The 19547-nt window shown below is 54.1% G+C and overlaps 3 protein-coding genes across 3 annotated transcripts; 1 reads left to right on the forward strand and 2 right to left on the reverse strand.

Annotated features, from left to right (window-relative positions):
* Positions 1-148: 148 nt before the first annotated feature.
* COCSUDRAFT_46239 (hypothetical protein) lies at positions 149-7537 on the reverse strand (the record flags this gene model as incomplete). The annotated part of the gene is made up of 15 exons (XM_005651297.1): positions 149-411; positions 658-741; positions 997-1087; positions 1226-1384; positions 1554-2125; positions 2297-2543; positions 2819-3022; positions 3230-3353; positions 5425-5690; positions 5897-6010; positions 6387-6611; positions 6891-6992; positions 7108-7188; positions 7298-7393; positions 7532-7537. 15 exons carry the CDS (start codon positions 7535-7537, stop codon positions 149-151), a joined length of 2634 nt encoding a protein of 877 aa, XP_005651354.1.
* Positions 7538-9725: 2188 nt separating this feature from the next.
* COCSUDRAFT_27243 (HAD-superfamily hydrolase) lies at positions 9726-14760 on the forward strand (the record flags this gene model as incomplete). The annotated part of the gene is made up of 11 exons (XM_005651298.1): positions 9726-9812; positions 9919-9936; positions 10107-10288; positions 10660-10813; positions 11065-11184; positions 11437-11517; positions 11720-11839; positions 12325-12573; positions 12983-13235; positions 13682-13850; positions 14182-14760. 11 exons carry the CDS (start codon positions 9726-9728, stop codon positions 14303-14305), a joined length of 1557 nt encoding a protein of 518 aa, XP_005651355.1. The 3' UTR covers positions 14306-14760.
* A 1440-nt stretch (positions 14761-16200) lies between these two features.
* Positions 16201-17638, reverse strand: COCSUDRAFT_39797 (DUF900-domain-containing protein; the record flags this gene model as incomplete). The annotated part of the gene is made up of 4 exons (XM_005651299.1): positions 16201-16391; positions 16864-17050; positions 17210-17425; positions 17576-17638. The coding sequence occupies 4 exons, from the start codon at positions 17636-17638 to the stop codon at positions 16201-16203; spliced, it is 657 nt and encodes a 218-aa protein (XP_005651356.1).
* Between the last annotated feature and the right edge of the window lie 1909 nt (positions 17639-19547).

Below are 19547 nucleotides of genomic sequence, written 5' to 3' on the forward strand. Positions count from 1 at the left end.
GCACCTTCGCATCCAACACGCTGGGGGGAGGGGCGGGGGGGTCCGCAACTTCCTACGCCGCGCGAAACTGACTGCCTGCCTCTGCTACCGATGGGACGCCTATAAATATCTCCTAAGAACAGCTAGGAAAACACAAGGTGCAGAGCTGTCACGCTCTGGGGCTGCCTCCGGCCGCAGCGACTTGCAGTTTGGCGTCTGAGAGAGCAGTGTGGGCTCCGGCGCTGGCAGGGGGAGACCCCCCCCTGGCGGGGGCGGCGGCACCCCCAAGCGGTGGCGACCCCACTCCACCCAGGGGCTCGGATGGGGGGCCCCCGGGAGATGCAAGCACCGCCGCAGCGATCTCGCTCACTGGCGGCAGCATCTCTGGATCCACTGGCACAGCCGCCGCTGGCCGCTCCCGGTGCTGCCCCTCTGCAGCAGCATGCGTGTATCGGGGTCATGCATAGGACACATACCATAAACAGAAACGATGCTGCACTGAGAGCTTTTTAGAGCTGAATTGTGTGAGAAAGAAGGGGCTTGGCCTCCCATACAGATGCCTTAAGAAAGGGACAACAGCAGCAATGTGAATGGCCATACTTGTATTCCTCTGGAGTTTTGAGGTTTTGACCGTGCTTTTCCTACATGGTGTCAGGGGCCTGAGAGAACTTGTCGCACCGTAGAATGGCATTGCAGCGGAGTGACCAGACATCATGCTTGCCCCGGCCTGCGTGTATGGAGCGCCGGACGACACAAGCCCGCCTGCAACAGACGCACAAAACACAGGGCCCAATCAGCGCTTTGGCAAGGTCTGCTCATATATGCTGCAAGCAGTCACAACCCTTTGGAGTAGCACAGGAGTAGATCGGACACACAGGATGAATATCGAATGGTGATACTATCGTCGCTTATGCACGGCAGGGCATGAGCACAGCGGTGAGAGGACAGGCGTCATGAGAAACTTCATTGTTCAGCAAGGAGTCGCAATGTCAGTGTCAAGTGGACGGTGCTGCTCACCTTGTACGCCATACCAAGAAGGGCTGGACGGTGGGCCCTGTACTCCCAGCTGTGCCTCTGAGTACACCGGGGCCCAGCCTCCCGACAGATACTGCAGCACACCAAAATTCTCAGTTCATCTGATACTACAACCTCCACACCGTGCAATTGAGGCCCAGCCTCTCCTGTTTTGGCTACTTGCAGATGTGATGCACAGTGAAGGCACTGTAGCGAGAGAGCAATGACACACCCGCTGGTGCTGCTGCTGCAGCATGTGCTGGTGCATAATGTACTGCTGCTGCAGGAGCATCTGCTGGTGCTGCTGCGCCGCCGCCTGCTGAGCCCCATAGTCCCCCGTCGCCACGCGCAGCTGCGGCCGCGCCATGCCGCCCACTCCCCTCGGACCCGCCTGCCAACACCGCCATTTACAAGGCTTACACCATATTCTTTCTTGTCGCAAAATTAAGGGATCCTCTTTTTTACCCTGTCTGCTTCGACACATGGGACAGGGCATGGTGCAAGAGCGAGCAAAGGTATCAAATTTACTTGTGATGGTCAGAAGGGGTGTACGTGAGTACCTGGGTTTGGTACCCTCGGCCGGCGCGGGGGCTTGGCGTCTGCACAGCGTAGGGCGGCGGCGGGGCCTGCCCCGGCGGCCGCCCGGGCGGCTGGGCGGGCGGCCACGTGACGGGCCGGCCGCCACGGCTGCCGGCGCTGCCGCGCGCGTGGCCGGGGGCCGCGCCGACGCCGCGGCCGGGCCGGCCCGGCCCGGCTCTCAGCGCGCCCTGCTGCGCCGCATACAGGCGGGCATCCTCGTAGGCCTGCTGCTGCGGCTGCGGCGGCATGCCTCGTCCGAGCGAGCCGATCGGCGCGTACGGCCGCTGCGCGGCGAGCATGCCGGACGGGTACTGGCCGAGCGCAAAGTGCGGCGGCGGCGCAGGGACGTGGGGCGGGCTGGTGTAGTGGGAGGCCGTGAAGGGCAGGCACTCGATGTAGCGGGCGCCCATCTGCGCGCGGTGCCGTTCCTTGCGCGCCCGCTCGGCCTCCTCTGGGTTCCCGAAGCGCACGTATGCGACGCCCGTCCCCAGCTGGTTGCCCTCCTTGTCCGGCTTGGTCACCACCTGGATGCCGTCTGACGCCAGGCTGAATCCTGCACCCGTCCACCATCCTCTCAGTCCCTGACGGGCCCCTCATCACTCTTACATCGCTTGCCATTCACCCCAGCCATTGTTACCACGAAGGAGCATGCATCTTTGAGCTGCACTGGCAGTGCATGAACAGCCTCACAGCCAGTCAAGTATGGGGGAACCTTGGACAGTACCTGCAAAGAATGAGGTGATCTCATCAATGCCAGCTGAGTAGGGCAGGCCCCTCAGGCGCAGGGTGGATCCGTCAGCGCTGACTACGGACTGCATGGGAGCTCCCTGCCCGTAGGGGGCGTGGCCGTACGGGGCTCCAAAGCTTGCGAGGGGCCCGTGCAGCGGCAGAGGGGGCAGCGGATGAGGTAGCAGGGATGGTCCCATGGCATGCTGCGACTGACCCAAGTAGTAGTTGCTCTGCTGCACCGCCTGTGCATTGCAAGCACATATCTCATGTTCAGGGTGAGAGACATCTGCTTGGCATTGCAAGATGAACGAGCGCTGTTCTCTAGTTGCACAAAGGTGAGAGATACCTGCTTGCAATCGCAAGATGAACAAGCCCTATCCTCTACAAGTGTGTTGCACACTGCCAGGATGGGCTGCAGCCAGAGTACGCTGCAGCTTGAGCTCGCAACAGGGAAGATGTCAGTGGCCGACCTCTCTGTGGTGACAGAAAGATCATATGGTGTCCCAGGCAGGCGCACCTGGATCATGTTGGCCTTTGAAGACACAAACAGCTCTATGTAGCGGTCTCCAATTTCGTTCTTGTGGCGTTTGAGCGCTTCCTTCTGGGCATCCTCTGAGGGGAACTCAACATACGCCTCGCCCTTTGGCCTGCCGTCCGGGGTGCACGTGAATGCGATCCCTGCTGAGCCCCTCTCTATCTCAATCCCCTCGAAGAAATGAACCTGCGCAACGCACAGTGACCCCGATGAACCACCATGGCCGCTCAAATGCAGGCGCAGACTCCTGTGCAGTTCCTGCGACGATTCAAGCACTGGTTTCCCTCAAAGCACCATTGTGGGCCCATGCACTGGGCGTGGTGGCTGCAAAAATAGACGCCTGGACCAAGCATGCCCTTGTGAGGCAGTTTCAGAGCATGCGAGGGCCCCCACCACATCCTCAGCAGTGGCGCCGTATGGAAGTCCCCGCATCCGCAGCACCCATCCTGGAAAGGGATCCACCAGCCCTTGTGCTTGCTTGATGTGCTGCACGTTCTTCTCAGGAATCTCGAATATCCTGCGATGGAGTGCATGAAACCTGCCTGTCAGCTAAGACTAATTTTTGAAGATTGCTGGGTCAAAAGCACTCCACTTGTGTCGCTGTGGACAATTGCTGCGTTCCAGAGATCAGATTTTGGAGGGTGATTTCTACCAAGCGATCAGCAAGATGGCCAGAGGCCTTGAAGACAGCACGTCGCCACGGAGAGACACGTTCCTAACTTGTTCAACCTAGCACTGTCCGCACTGCTTAATCACGCACGCATCGACATTGAAATACATTGGTCGTAGAAAACTCTTCCATGAGAGATGTTCCTCGTGCAGAGCACCCATAGTCGTGTCTGTGTCTTGCCGTAATCCCGCTGCCAACGTGAGATGTCTCGCTATTTGCGCTCTGCCCTGTAAGTGAACATGGGATGCGCTCCGCCTTCTGTGCGGGAGTATTGCAGTACGTGCCATATCACCCACAAGGAAGTCGATGCAGAGTCAGCGACGCACTCCAAGTATCTGTGCCGGAGCACTTGCTGGTTTCGAGCCTTTGAAGCCTCCTCAGCGATCGCAGCTGATTTGAACTCCACATATGCCTCGCCCGTGGCTCTGCCTGTTTCCTCCCAGAATCATCAAAGATCTTCAGCCAGCTGTGCAATGCACGAATTGCTGCGCGCTCTTTCCAAAACTAAACGCATGGGCAAACGGCCGCGCACCGTCCCTCCTGCAGATATGAATCAAGGACGTCTCGAAGCCTTGGAAAAATTCTTTTATTTCGTCCTCTGTGGCATCGTATGGTAGGCCACGAATCTTCGTGAGGCTGGATCTGGGCTCCCCCATCTGTCAATGGGCATCGAAAACCCTCAATATTTTGCCCGCTATAATCGGAAGCGTAGGTCGTCTTCATCTGTTGCAGTCTGCATCCTGCAGCGCCCTACACCCTTACACACGCCCACGCTCACATCTGGGGCGCCAGAAGCGCAAGATGAATTGCAAAATGTCCATAAAAAGGGGAAGAGGCTCCACACAGATCTCATGGCGATAGTCTCTGGCGAAAAGAAGAAAATCTGTCAGCGAGTTTTGACACGTACACGGGGGTTCATGTAAGGGGTGGCTTTACCGCATCATATCCTGGCCGTGCCTGCATGTGCGTCATGCGGCCGGATTGATCCAGCTCGCCGCTTGAGGAATGGCTTGCTCAGGATAATGGCTCAGGCTGGATAATGTGTTATCTTCCTTCCCTCCTTCCTGCAGGCCGCCGGCGCTCAGGAATAAATACTACAATTTCTGGTTGGAGGTACTTGCGATGCCACTGGCAGTGGCCTTTTGACATGTAGGACAGCAAAATGCCTGCACACGTCACACGGTGTGTTTATGACCGTCACACAGTCAATGTGACTGTCACGATGACCGTGTGATGACATCCCATGGGGCCACTGGCAACCACTGCGCAATCCACACCGCCGCTGTGTGATGACCATCGCTATTGCATCATAATGATCATCATGATGGTCTACGCATGGCAGCAGGTACTTGGTGCACTGCGCAATGCACAATGCTGCACAGCTGCGCAGCCTGATGTCATGATGGTGACTCACGTCTGATAGTTGGACTATCCGATAGTCACATAGGCAATGCCTCAGAGAGTTCTAAGCCCTGCGCATTCCTCAGTGAAGGCGAATTCCCTTTGTGTTCAAGGCATCATTTACATTAGCATCCAGATGCATCCAGTATACCGTAGGCTCTATGTAGACTCCATAGATCGGATCCTTCTATCTGGTGGTCACAACATGATAAGGTCAGGTCCCACAGCGCAAAATTAAGCCTGCCGTTCAAAGCTTAATCGCAGCAAGGCTACTCACAAGGGCACAGCGACATGCCGCTGCTTCATGCACACCCTACAACAATGTCTCCTGTCTCCGTGAGAACATGCGTACTGCAAAGGCTCCCTTTTCGCATTGTGCAGTGGCACCACAATGGGCTACACATAGCCTCTGCAATCTACACAGCCATTGCATCGCGTCACTGTGCAACACGGACAGCCAACAAGCAATTCACTACTCACTGCCGTTCCCACCCCGCTCTCAGTGAGAGCCTCTCACTTTCTGCTCTTCCCCTTGCGTACGCTGGGCTGCCGCTGCAGCGGCGCCGGGTCTGTGGCTGCCTGCCCGAACAGCCCGGGCGTGCCGGGAGCGGCCGACCCAAAAATGCCGCCGCCGCCGCCAAACAGGCCGGGAGAAGCCGCCGGTACGGGGGCGGCCGGCTGCGCGCCGAAGAAGCCGGTGGCCGCCGGCGCCGGCGACGAGGCCGAGGCTGGGGGCGGCCCGAGCGCCAAGAACGGTGAGGCCGCTGTGGGTACCGCTTGCGCCTGCAAATAGGAGGGCAAGCTCAAATATTGCCTGACATCTGCAGACATCGTGCTCATCTGGCCTTCATGTCCACGCAAGATTGCTTGGAAGGTTGCCGGTGCATCTGCTGATGTCATGCTCATGAGGAGCTTCCAAGTAAAATAGGCGTTCTTGAAGTAGGATTAGAATGCGCAGGCAAGAAAGAGACAGGGGGGCCGTCAAACACCTGCGGAGCTGGTTGAGAAGATAATGATGGGGCAGTGAGCCGCCTCTTGAGATCCTGGGACCTCCTCCTCTCCCGCTCCTCCGCCTCTACGAACGGGTCCCTGTCATCCCCTTCCTGCACATGTCACCGCCCATCGATTCAGGTGCACAGACCGTCGGCACAATTATGTTGCACGGCATGACATGCTCTACACAGACTAAATAGCACGGGTACAGAGAACTGCGTCTAGACCTTTGAGCAGCCTTGCAAAATTCGTGAGGCAAGTGACAAATCGCTGCAAATGCCCAGAATGGCTCGAGTGGACTGGGTGACGCTAAGGACCACGCACTGAAAGGATGGCCTGCATCCTTTGCGTTTATGCAAGCGCCTGTGGGGGGCACAGCACAGCGCGCTCTGACTGGAGTGACACACATGTAGATGGATGGAGCCCTTTTTCCCCATATAGTAATCTGCCGTGGATAGCCATGCAGCCTCCAGTTGGGCGCCTCACCACGGCGAGCTGGTCGAGGTGGGCCTGCTTGGAGTCGGCAAGGCCGTCGTGGAGGCCGTCGAGGCGCGCGGCCACGTGCATGAGCAGGCCGTGCAGATTGGCCAGCGCCCCCGGCAGCGCCGCGAGCGCATCTTCGCCGCCCGGCCGGCCCCGGCCCGTTGCGCTGGCCGCCGGCAGCACCCGCTCCAGATCCGCCGCTATCGCTGCGTACTGCGCCACGCCCTCCTGCCGCATTTGCAGTTTTCCATAAGGGGCAGCTTCTAGTGGTGTTTAAAGCCCACAGCATATTCACTGCGTATCAGATTGCCCACAATTGATGCACAGGGACACAATCATCAGAGTGGCATTCTTCAGCATAGAGCAATGTGGAGGTGGTCCTCAGAGCTCATGTTCAATGCATGAGACACCAAATGATAGATGCAGGAGAAGCATGTCGGCTGCAGCTTGACTGTTGCTGCACAGAAGCTAAAGGGGATGCAGAAGGTTTATCCAATGGCGCCCCACCTGGAAGGAGGGGATGGTGTCCCGCAGGAAGAGGGAGGGCAGCACCACGGCGCCACTCAGCTGTTCCCTCACAGCCGGTGGCAGTACCTGGCCTTGGCTGGCCTGCATCGCAAACTGAGTGTATCACGACAGGACATATGTCAGATGTGCTTGTTGGTGACACTGACGCTCGATTCCATGCGGTTGAGAGGAATGGCTTGTGAACAAGTGCAATTACCTTGGCTGCTTCCCGCCATTTCTGGGACCTCTGGAATGCGCGCACGCCTGTTTCGGTGTCCCTCAGCAATTGAAGGACCCTCTGCACCCACAGCATGGTGTGATTACCATTTACCAGGGTAATTGCATGTTTATCACAGAGTCACTAGCATACAAGGGGCATTCTCGTGGGAATCAAGAACCACACGCACCTCCCTAAACGCAGCTATTGTATCACTGCTTACTCTCAAGTCATTCTCAAACGTCTGCAACAGCTGCTTCACAGCCCGCTCGTCCTGTTTCAATCCCTGCGTTCAGAATGAAACTACAGGATCACCCAAGGGACTTCCTCCTTGATCTCCTTGTGCAATTGGAGTAAACGCCATCTCTCAGGGGTGGGTGATCTTGAACCTGTTTCAGCTGCCTGCTGTCTTTCAGCCGCTCACATTCATCAAGCTGCCTGGACTCCTCTCTGTACTGCAACACCTGCTTCCTGCATAAGGTTATCGGCAGGGTCAGAATTGCTTTGCAGGCAGCACGCAGGAAAATAGAAATGATGGCCAGCAAGCATCATTAGTGCAGCATAGGAAGGCAGGGTGCGCACTCCAACTCGAGCAGGTATCTCTGTCCCTCTGGGTGGATGTCATCCCAGGCTGTGCTGTGCAATATAGGCTTGTTATCCTTGGTCACAAGCACTTGGTACTGGGCCGGAGCCTGCTGCTGTTGTGCCTGTGGCGCTGCTGTGAGCGCAAAGGTATTGGGTTGTGCCGGCGTCTGCTGCTGAGCAAAGAAGCCACCGCCACCCTGCCAGACGTGCAGGACGTTCAGGGTTGCATTCTTTTTAAATCCAGTATCATCTAGCAGAAGAAATAAGGATCTGAGCTGCTCACCCCTCCAAATGCCTGTGTGGTGGATGCAAAAAGGCTGCTCCCAGTGTTCGCAAACGAGAAGGCTGAGGATGATGCTGGAGCGGCTGATCCAAAAGCGGGGGTTGACTGGCCTCCAAATACAGAGGAGGTCGCCCCAAAGGCAGGAGCTGATTGTGCACCAAAAATGCTGGGAGTTGCTGCTGGCTGACTGGCTCCAAACGCTGGGGTGGAGCTTGCAAAAGAAAACGAAGACGACTGTGCACCAAAGGCTGTGCTTGTCCCGCCGAAGGGAGATGGTGTCGCTCCAAAAGCTGGGGCTGATGTTGAGGCTGCTCCAAAGCTGAAAACCATCTCACAAGGCTTTGATCGATCTAATGCAGGTTCCTGAATTCCATGCTGGGCTTTGCTGAATTAAATTAATGCTCACACGCCAGCTGATTTGTACTTTCGAGAAGGATGCCCTTCATCAATCTCAAGAGATGGCTATAAGTTTGGTCAGGACATGGTGCCAACTTTTGGAAAGTCAATTTTGATTGCAAGAATTTCAATGATTGATCCACCTCTAAGCAAGAACAACCTGCGAGATAGATCTCAAAATTGTCCAATTGCAGGGCCGTTGCTGGTGACTGTTTGCCAATTCAGGAATAGATTCGCATCGCCCCAATGTCTGGCTAGTAATGCAATCGTACAATACAATCATCGCTGTATTCACATGAGTAATAGGTAGCTGCTAGAGCAAGTTCTGTACTCATGCCAAGGCATCCACTCTCAACATCGTCTTAGATTGTGTTGATGGGTGCTTGAGCAGACCAAGTGTACCCACGAATATCGTAAAGCAACGAGTAACTGACAATCAATACAATTTATAGGACGTCTGGGGATTCCAGCAAGCATCGGGACCCATTGGTCTCGTCTGGTTCTGGAACACATGTCAGGCATGGGAAGCGCTGTTGCACCATCCAACATCCGATGACACCTGTCTACTGCTCAGTATGCTTTAAAACAGGCACTGACCGAGTATAGCCTGCGCTGTCTGTCGCCTAGGGCACAGTGCAGCCAGTCGAGTGTCAAAGCCATGTTGTTTCTACAAGCTCTCACACCTCCTCTGGCGGTGTCGAAAGGATTGACACATGTGCGTCAACGCCAGCTCGGCCAGCGCATTTCTCTCAATGGCCGTGATTGCCAGGCAGCCTCAGGCGTGCGCGCAAAGCTCTGCAGAACACCTCAGGCTGTATCAGAGGGCGTCTCAGATACCCCTGTGGCGTCTGCGGACCCTGCTTCAGAGCAGGAGGCTCTTGAGTCGCAACTGGGTGACCTCGCAAGCGGGCCTGGGGGAAGCTTTGACACCGCTATCGGGGAGCCAGCAGGAGAGGAGACCTTCGAGACTCGAGTGGGAATAGTGGAGCCTGTGGAAGAGGATGAAGCAGAGGTACCCCCAATTCCCTTCCTAGATGGCCGTGGCATGTACTCCTATGCCGTTATGAGAGTCTCAGGTCATCGAAGCAGCTGAGTGTGTGCGCGCCATGCAGATCGATTTCCTTGGAGAACCAACGACAGGGAATCTGCACCTGGTGCAACGAGTTGCCTCAGAAGGGCTGGCCAATGTGCTGGGCCTCAAGCACTTCGATGACATCTTCAGCGTGCCCTACAGGGAACTCCGGCAAAACCAGCAGGTTGTTACTTTGTTATCGCTCATTGATTGCAATGCAATTGTTCAGATGATATTGATACTGATCAGGCAGAGGGAGGCATGCAGGAGCTGCTCCGGCAGATGGGTCTTTCTCCCTCGTCCTATCCGCAGGGCTTGGCGCACAGAGCAATTTACTGCAGCAGAACTTTGAACCTCCGCTCCATCCAGGTGTTGTGCGCTTCCACCCTCAGCACTTCTTTCTCCATTCTGTGTATTGATATTAGCTGCCATCAGGATGTGCAAGTCAAGCTGACGCTGTGACTCTGTGTTGCAGGCAATCGGATATGACATGGTACGAACAACCAAATTCTGAACCTCGTGGCGCTATAAGTGTCGGGCTTGTAGCTCTTCCTGCAGTGACCTTGCAGTCAACATGACTTGACAAGGTCATGCTGCAGACTGCATGTGCATGCAAAGAACTAGCAAGGTGTTATGTCCGTGAACACTGTGGTGCGCATGCAGGACTACACGCTGATCCACTATGATGTGAACGCGTGGGAGGGGAAGGCGTACGCGTACGGGCTGCAGTGGCTGCGAGAGGCGGGCTGCCCCGTCGAAGGCCTCAAATTTGACCCTGACCTAGTCATTCGCGGCCTCATTGTGGACAAGCAGCTGGGCAACCTGGTCAAAGTGGACCGCTTCGGGTATGAGTCCACCTCCTGCAACAATTTCATTGGGAACAGTTCTTAAGGCGAGCCGTGACTCCATGCACTCACTCTTCTAGCTAGAGAGGCCCTATTGCGCCCCGCACCAGCCCTCAGCCTCTGCAGCTTCCTGCTACAGCTGTGGCAATGTGGCACCTTGCCATATCTTATGTATCTGGTGGGGTGCTTGCACCTGGCCAGTCCCAAAAGAAACGGGGATGCTTGCACTCTTATTTTGTGCATGATACCATAAGAGTGGATGCATGCCCGTCCCAAGACTGCCATGTGACCAATTTTCAATGTAGCCCATGCGGACCCTGCGACTTTGTTGTCCTGGAAATCAGATTGCTAAGAAGCACTTGTGGCTGCAGATACGTTAAGAGGGCGATGCATGGGACACGGCTGCTGTCGTGGTCCGAGCTGCGGGAGACTTATGGGCGCGAGCTGGTCAACCTAAAGAATGAAGCGCGCTATGGGTTCCTGAACACCCTCTTCTCCGTCTCGGAGGCTGTCATGTACATGCAGGTGACTCTCACATCCCCGGCCTGCCTATCCTCGCTCCTCCAGACTTTGCTGCTGCACAATTTGCTTGGCTTGCTCTTGTACCCGCAGTCATCAGAGCCAACTGAACCTTCATTCCTTTGTCACTGTTATTACAATGGCAAGTATTAAAGGTACAACTGAGGGCACTTCGACCTGGCTTCCGGATTAAGAATGCGATGTCGCAAGTAGCGCTTACATCAGGTACGTACTAAGGATGACTGTGCGCGGTGCAGATGGTGGACCGCATGGACACCGGGGAGATCCCTCCGCAGGTGGTGGCTGCCTCCTACGAGGCCCTGTGGACGTTGGTGTCCAAGGCACTCTACAGGACACACGTGGAGGGCAAGCTCAAGGTGTCACCCCTCACCTCTGCCAGAGCTCCATTCCTGACCTTTGTCTGCACTAGCATGGGCCCCAGGCCTCTGGACCAGAGCTTCTGGCACACCAGGAGATCTATCATGTCGCTGGCCAGGTTGGCGGCATGGTGTTGCCAGCCTAGACATGCAGATGTTGTCCAGGCATTTGGAGTTCACATGCAGGACACCTTCACACCTTGTACAACGTGCATGTGCAATGTTGGTGAAGCATGGATGGTTGCTGGTCAGGCGGAGATCATCCAGGATCCCTCCTCCTATGTGGAGCTTGACCCTGACATGGCCCAGACTCTGCTCGACCAGAAGAGAGCGGTGCGCCATTCCTCCCTCGCCTTCACCCTCACCCATGCATGTCTCTTATCCACTAATTGACCGCTGACATTTGCACAATCTTCCTGATTGAAGCCTCACTCATGCTTGTCTTTGAGCATTGTCAAAGGCTCACATCCAGGAAGTCTCAGGAAGGAAAGGGTTGTTATGGGAGTCTGAGGGGGAGGGATAAATTGTACGGCAGGGGAAGACGCTGATGCTGATCACCAATTCGGACTACCAGTACACGGACCGCATGATGAGCCACGCCTACGACCGCTACCTGGAAGCTGAAGGCATGACCTGGCGCGACATCTTCGACATGGTGTGTGATGGCCCCCCTTCTCTTGCCCCCCTACCCACCGCACCTGTTCCTTCCAGACCTTGCCTGACTCAACAAATATATCTGCGGTGCTCTAGCGAGCACTTTAGTGTTTTGTCTGCAAATTCTCAGCGGTGCAAGAGCATGCAAAAAAGGGACAGTAAGCAGCTGCGGAGCACTGCTGACACCCCAGGCCCACCTGATCTGGCTTGGCACAGCAAGACAGGGAAGCGCTGGGCTCCGGAAAGTCCCGTAATCAACATGACAGATGTGCAATGCAACCACAGTCGCTCTGTCGCACACTGTGATTGCAACTGCATTCACATACGGAAAGCTATGCAGCTGTAGAGCACTGCCGCTACCCCATCCACTGCTTCATCTGGTGTATAGTGGTGAACCTGGAGGTAACACTCACCGCTGAACAGCAGGCTCAGGCACAAATGACTACTCCACTGTGCTAAAATGATGCACTGCAATTGCGCGCGCAGGTGATAGTGCAGGCGCGCAAGCCGGACTTCTTCAGCTACAATCAGAGCCTGTACGAGGTGGTGACGCCCGACGGTCTCATGCGGCCGGTCATGCGCGCGGCCAAGGGGGGCCTCTTCTGCGGGGGGTCCGCGCGCATGGTGGAAGCTGCGCTGGGCATGGAGGGGGACGACATATTGTATGTGGGGGACCACATCTACACCGACGCGGCCCTCGCCAAGATCCACTTCCGATGGCGCACCGCCCTCATTGTGCGTCTGCGACCCTTTCCTGTTTGTGCTTAGCCTGAGCCAGGCCAGTCGCTGCACCCTGCCTTTACGTGTAGCAGGTCAGGCTACAACCTTGGACCTCAGTAGAATTCAATTTCTTGACTCGTGACGAGAAAAATCCTGTGATGCCTGCGCGTCCCTGTGCTGACCGCCTGAAAGAGCAGACGCTGGCTTGGGAACATAATGCTTGGTTGGCAGGTGCCAGCTCCTTACTTTTACAAGACGCGCTAGGGCTGGCTGCACTGCCTTATGCTGCTGCTGAAATACGCGGGGGCTCATGCGAGCGGCACTGAATGTTCACTCCTCTGGTTTGGCAGGGGGCACAGAGGGGATCGTTAGTAATCTCTAGGGGTGTTGGATAGCAGGGGTGATTTTATTTATTGGGGCGCAGGTGCGGGAGCTGGAGGATGAGATAGAGGCACTGGCTGCTGGCCGCGAACACCGGCGCAAGCTCAAGGAGCTCATGAACAAGAAGGAGTTGGTGGGGGATCTTTTCAACAATCTACGTCTGGCGCGCCAGCGCTTAGTCGCTGCCGACGGCGTCAATGACTCACCCGCTGACTCGCTGCGGCGCGACGAGTCGTCCATTAATGCCACCCTCGCCCAGCTGCTCATGGTCATGGAGCGCCTCGATGCCAAAATAGGTGCGCTGCACACCTGCTCACTGAAGGTATTTCGAATTGATTTTTTCGAGTTTTTTCCTATTAAGGCTACCTATCAAAATTGTTCACCGGCAGAAAATCACATGGTATCCTTCTCCTATTGCCTGGGGCTGGCTCAGGCCTGTCCAGACGTGTCTGCCCACATGACCTTTCATGAAACACAGGAGTAAAACTCTGCAACTTTTTGTCGGTCACCAGAGCTAAGGACCAGTGATACGGCACGCATGGATGTCAGGACAAGCCGGCAGGGCACATTCCGCTGCACATGGGTGTATGGAAGTATGCCATCACAGTGAAACCGGCTGACTTGGCGCCGTGCGCATGCAGAGCACACTATGACACAATGGGACGTGAGGTGGCCTTTCTCCTCGCGCATCCTCATGCATGCTACATGTCTATGCCTGATTTGGCCGCATGCGTGCATGCAGGGCCGATGCTGGAGAGGGACGGGCGCGAGTTCAACGAGCGGTGGGGCTACCTGTCGCGCGCGGGGCTCAATGACAAGTCGCAGTTCACGCGCCAGATCGAAAAGTACGCCGACATCTACACCAGCCGAGTCTCCAACTTCCTGCGCTACACCCCCTACTCCTACTTCAGGTGACATTTACTAATACCTACTTCAGGAGCCCCTACCCCCCCAAACCCCCTTATTCCCTTGCCGACACCATCAAATCCCTGCCATTGCTGCTCCGCATCCATCTCCTGTGCTTGGTAGGTGGCCATAAAGATTGGGGTTCTGGGCAGCAATCTTGCACGCTCTGGAAGTGAGGGTATCTCCGTGGAGCTTGTCCATGCATACGACATCTGCATGCCATGCTGCCTCCAGTGGAGGAATAAGTGCTCGTTTATCAGAGAGGGTCAGCTTTTCCCCTGCAAACTTTTGCAGCAGCAGTTTGCAGAGTGCTCAAATTGAGTGTGGTGGGGGCAGGTCGCCCTCGCAGAGTCTGGCGCATGACCGAAACGTCAGCCCCCGCTCTGCGCTCACTCTCTACGATGACAACGGCTGCGAATCCAGCGGCAGCTTCGATGCCAACGAGTACACCGAGTACTAGCCAATGGAGCTTTACAACGCTGTTTGCAGTGCACATCATTTTGTTAGAATGTGCTTTCTAGGGTGCCCGGGAGCGTGAATTTTTTTTTTGTGTGATGGCCTGATAGGTTTCTTTGTCCATGTTCTTAGCAAGTTGTGATTATTCTGAGCAAACACACAGGATCTATCTGGTCCTGTCTGTACTTTATCAATTTCTGGCGAGTGCGTACATATTTGCGGGCAATTGAGGGCTTTGTGATTTACAAGGTGGAAGTTTCTCTGTTACAGACTAAGTCTGGAAGCCTGCTGTTAGATTGGTCTGCCCTGGAACGCCATAATCCAATGATGCATATTCAAGGTTTGAGAAACACAAGGATGTCATCAAGTACTTGTTGCTGGGAAGATACTGCAATTAACTGTCTTTCTGGGACTGACAATATATCTTCATGCATCACACGCTTGTAACATCTCTTTGAGAAATCAAACTGCATCGTCTCTGTAATTTGGCGAGACTGCTGAACCATCAGATGCATACAGCTGTATGCAATTTAGTAAAACCCAACCGCAAGCAGTTTAAACAGCATTGCCCTCTGATGTCACTCGCTCGAGCGCTCTCTCGACCTTGTAATTGTCCAAAAGCATGATCAGCATGTCAGCGGTGAAGCTGCCAAGTACATCTGTGCCAAATTCCTGCATCCTAGTGCTTGCAATTAAAGTGTTGCCTTGCCATATGGCTGTTGCTCCCATCGCCTGATCAGGTCATCTTCTCTCTCAATCTCAAATTGCCTGAACTTCGGTGAAGGTAAGTGCAATTAATTCTGCTTGCAAGGCTGTCAAAATCTGGAATTTGCGCAGAGATTCCAAGGACTGCATGCAGATATTTGCAGTCTTGTCTGCCCAAGCTTGCTCCCTACCAGCATCAGGCATGCTCCCTGTCAAGATCTGGATATCAACAGTGCCTGCCTTCCCAAAAGAGGCTCTCCAATTGAGCTTCTCTCGAGGACAGGTCAGACCGATGCTACGTTTGGTGCTGGCTCAATCGTCTTGGGATTCAGCCTCCACCAAACAGATTCTGCATCGGGACGCGGCCGATCGCCAAAGAGATGCTTCAAGGTTTCCACAAGCTGTTGTGGCGCATTGTCATTGGACGGCTGGACCCTTGTGAGCTTGTCATCGGCCGGACCAGCGCGCTTCAGTGATGCAGACCCCTTCCCGTTGAGCACCTGCGGCCAGGGGTGTGATTATGGGGACAGAAGAAAGGAAGGGAATTTCACATCAACTCCATATTCGCCGCCCGGGGCTGACAGAAGTGATCCATGCCAAAATTCTACTTGCCAATGCGCCACACAAAGCTCAAAACTCCAGGAAATCACTGCTTGCTGCTGCTCAGTTCTCACATTGCAAGATGTTCTCTCTGTTCATATATCTGTTCACTTTTTCTCTTGTCTAAAAACTGCTATATAGAATCCTCGGGAGGATGCTGCACAGCTGTTTGCCCTTTTAGGTATGTGTGTATGATAACAATGACGGTTAGGATATTTCCAAGAATGTTAATGATCCTGACTGTTTTGTTGGCGGGGGTAGCTACCTGTGCAATGTCAGAAATGACTGGTTTCTGTGCAAAATAACCGTGCGAGTCGAGGCCAGGATTCCCGATTCTTGCATCTGCAGCCAGCAGAAAGAGATCTTGATACATAATGGCGCGGCGTTCATGCATTAGGGAAGATTTGATGGGAGGCTGACTTTTTCATAGCCTCAAGGCATCTTGCTGCCAGCAAAATCTCACTATCATAATGATCCAGAAGCCAGGCTTCAAGCAAGTTGCCATTTGCACATACCTGCTACGCATGCTGCAATGAGTAAGCCCAGATAGAGGTCATCTGGTTACAAAGAAACACATTTTATAAGGATATCGAATTAAGCACCTGTGCAATCGATGGTATCCAGTCCATTGACAAGGACGTAAGGCCTGCGCGATTGGTAGGGCAGGCTGTCTCCCCCCAAAAGCACCTTTGGCCACACTTGCCCCGCCCGGTCGTCGTGGTGCAGACGAGCTGAGGCCCAAAGGGCTCCATCCTGGCAGCTCGCATACAGAGTCCTGCCCTCACCTGTGAACACAATGTACAGCAGTAATCATTAGACACATTTAGACTCTTTGTTCGGTTTGGACACCACTAGACGCCCTCGACAAAATGCAGGGGTCCTGCCCTCACCTGTGAACACAATTCACAGCAGTAATCATTAGAAATGATAAGACATCGCTATTGGGTTTGGACACCACTAGACGCCATCTCAACAAATTCGTGTATTCTTAGAGTGAAAACCATTATGTGATGATTACTGAAGGCAGGTCCTTCGGGATTTGAGTGTGCTCCCCAGCAAGAAGGTCAGACAGATACGGTAAATCACTCATGTAATGCCTTCCATGCAGTGAAGCTGAGGAAAAGGTGGAAAAACTGCCAATTTTGGGACATTGCTAGAAATCTGACCATGTGTTTGTCCAATCTGTCTACACCACTCCAGCGGACTGAACACTGTTATACTTGGCCCTCTTGTAATCACAAAACTCAGGTTCCTTACCTAGGTTTGCTCGAACGAGGTGCGTCATGATGCGTGTGAACACATCGCTGTCTTCGTCTGCAGCTGCAAAAATCAGCTGGCCGAAAGGCAGGGTGACCGGTGCTGAGGAGCTGACCAGCGTTGCCAGAGCCTGCAGAGCGATCCGATTGCCCATGCTGTGCGCCAGAATGTGGATCTTGGCCGCACCCTGCATGATCACCACATAACGGACCTCTCAGCAATTCTAGTGTTGTGTCCAGGTCTGTCTGCCCGTGCATAGCACAGCCGCAAGTGGGGACAATCTGTGATCCTTCTCCGCTCTTCCTTTTACACATTTGTGGCAGCTACAAATCTGTTGGAACCTCACCTTCAAGAGGCCCAGAAGCTTCAGGAATGGTTCGATGGACCATCCTTGTATCACCCCGTCTTCAATGTACTTCTCACCCTTGCCCCAGGAAGCCCAAGAGAAGGCCACCACAGGACCTTCCTTGAAAGGAATGTCCACCTGGAGGCGGGCAGCCCCTTGAACTGCACTGGTGAATGTGTTGCTGTAGCCATGCACAAACACGAGGACGTCCTTGCCCTGGACATCGCTTGTCCAATCTCCCTCATTGACCCCCTGAGGCAGGCCGGCGCCTGATAATCCGGGACCCCCGACCAAGGAAATGCTGCAAGATCCTAGGAGCAACTCTCCAGTCCTGCCGTTTGCTGCGTATATCTCTGCAGATCCCACCGGAAGCCTGATTCTGTTGGTGGCATACAACACTCGAATGTTAGCAGCTGCCGTGCTCGCCATGCTTCACACCTGCACATAAACATGTGTATTGTCAGATGAACATCTAATCCAGATTTTAAAGTGAAGCAGGGAAAGACGTCGGAAATATCGTACACATGAGATCGTGAGGTCAACCTCTGGGCGTCAACAGTGAATTTGGAAGCACACCAGACCAATAAAACTATTTTCATCACGATCTATCATACTCTCACTTGAAAAGTAGAACACTTAGTTGCCTGCAGTACGAATACCTTATCTTCCCGACTGTCAGCTAGATCGGAGTTGCTTTCCGAGTCTTTACGTAACTATCTCTCATGAAGGAGACAGAACCTTGCATATAGTGCTTCCGACACCCTCTACGTGTCCTGAAGACAATCTGCCCGTATCCGAGATAGCACACTCTGCTCATGTCACCCGTCGTATTTTCCAATGGAAAGAAGCAAGCCTCGAAAGAACGCAAACAACGCAAGCAATGTTGATCCAACATATCCCGTAGTTACTCAAATGATTTATCTGGGAAGCACTTCAAACGTCCATTTGTCTCTCGAAAGTCGATAGAAGGAAGCTGACGGACAGCAGCGATGCGTACCTGGTACTTTCAGAGTACCCTCAAATGATAGCTCGCCTCCGATGCAGACTTTTCGATGCCAGAGGTCTCGCTCAAGTGATTCCACAGGACTTTGCAAGAGAAGGCAGGAAGGATCGTCTTGTCTGAGATCCGTTAATAACCCTACCTAGCTGACCACATCAGCAGGGCATTGCCTCTCTGGGCAAGAGTGGTCTGCATATTGGTGCCAACATGCCAGCACGTGCTTGAAAATCCCTAGTGTCTAATCTGCATCCATCTGTGAGGCAATTTGGAGCCCCCCAGTCCCTGCTCTTGCTCGCTTTGGATTCCGGCAGGCCAACACAACAGTGTCCCACCTTTCTCATTTGTTTCTCTACTAGATTGGGCGGATTGATTTCATGCGCATGATAGTAGGGGTGCATAATAGTGCCATGCAGGAGGGCAGGGCAACTCGATGATGTCATTGCTACATCACTGTTACAATTTACTTCCTACAAGCATCCCTTTTGCCCAGCTTGCAAATGCTAGCAAGCGCGCATGGTTCTTAGTTTTGCTCGTCAGCAGACCGCACCAAGCATTGGGGAATTACTGCCAGCAACTGTTGCTCATTACTGCGTGCTAGCTCCTACAGTCAGTACGGTGTCTAGCAGCGCCTTGAGAAATCTACAGTGCTGACAACTAGAGGTCCCTGATGTAGGCAAGGATCACAGAAGAGTGGAACATGCAGGTGCAGCAGAAACGCTCGCGGCCCACAGCATTTTTGTGCCAGTTCCTGGCAGCCGGCTCAAGAGTGTGCTACAATGATAGATCAGCAGCAAGCAACAACTTCAACTCACACAGACTATTATGGCTTTTACATTTTTTTGAAAGAGCATGTCAGGTAATTCGTGGTTGCATCTCAACGGTGAAGCCTTCCATCACTGAAGAGCGCACTGCGTTGGCAACTGTTGGGCTTTCCCGTTTACAATTACTACTGTCGAGCTTTCTTGGCAGGTGCTTTCTTCTTGGGTCCTGCTCTCACAAACTGCGTGCCTTGATCTCTTTGCGTTTCAGCTGAAACATGCCCACAGTATCGATACTGTGATATCACTTCCGTACAGACAGCCTCACTGTCACTCTAACCGTACAAATTACCAAACTTCACCGGTTTCCCATTTTCCTCAGACTTGCTCTACCAGGGACACCACTTCTCGTTCCAACTCAGCAGTCCGACTCTTGAACCCTTTCTTACATGCAAACTCAACGGTTCGAGAAGTCTCTCATTGGCCCGCAGCTTCAGTCGCCGCAGCTTCACAACAGAGCCCCCTATCTGCTACATCGCATCAGAATAGTCTTCTCTTGAGGGTGCAACCACTCAGTGGT

This window comes from Coccomyxa subellipsoidea (genome assembly GCF_000258705.1).
Source record: "Coccomyxa subellipsoidea C-169, whole genome shotgun sequence".
Classification (NCBI taxonomy): Eukaryota; Viridiplantae; Chlorophyta; class Trebouxiophyceae; family Coccomyxaceae; genus Coccomyxa; species Coccomyxa subellipsoidea.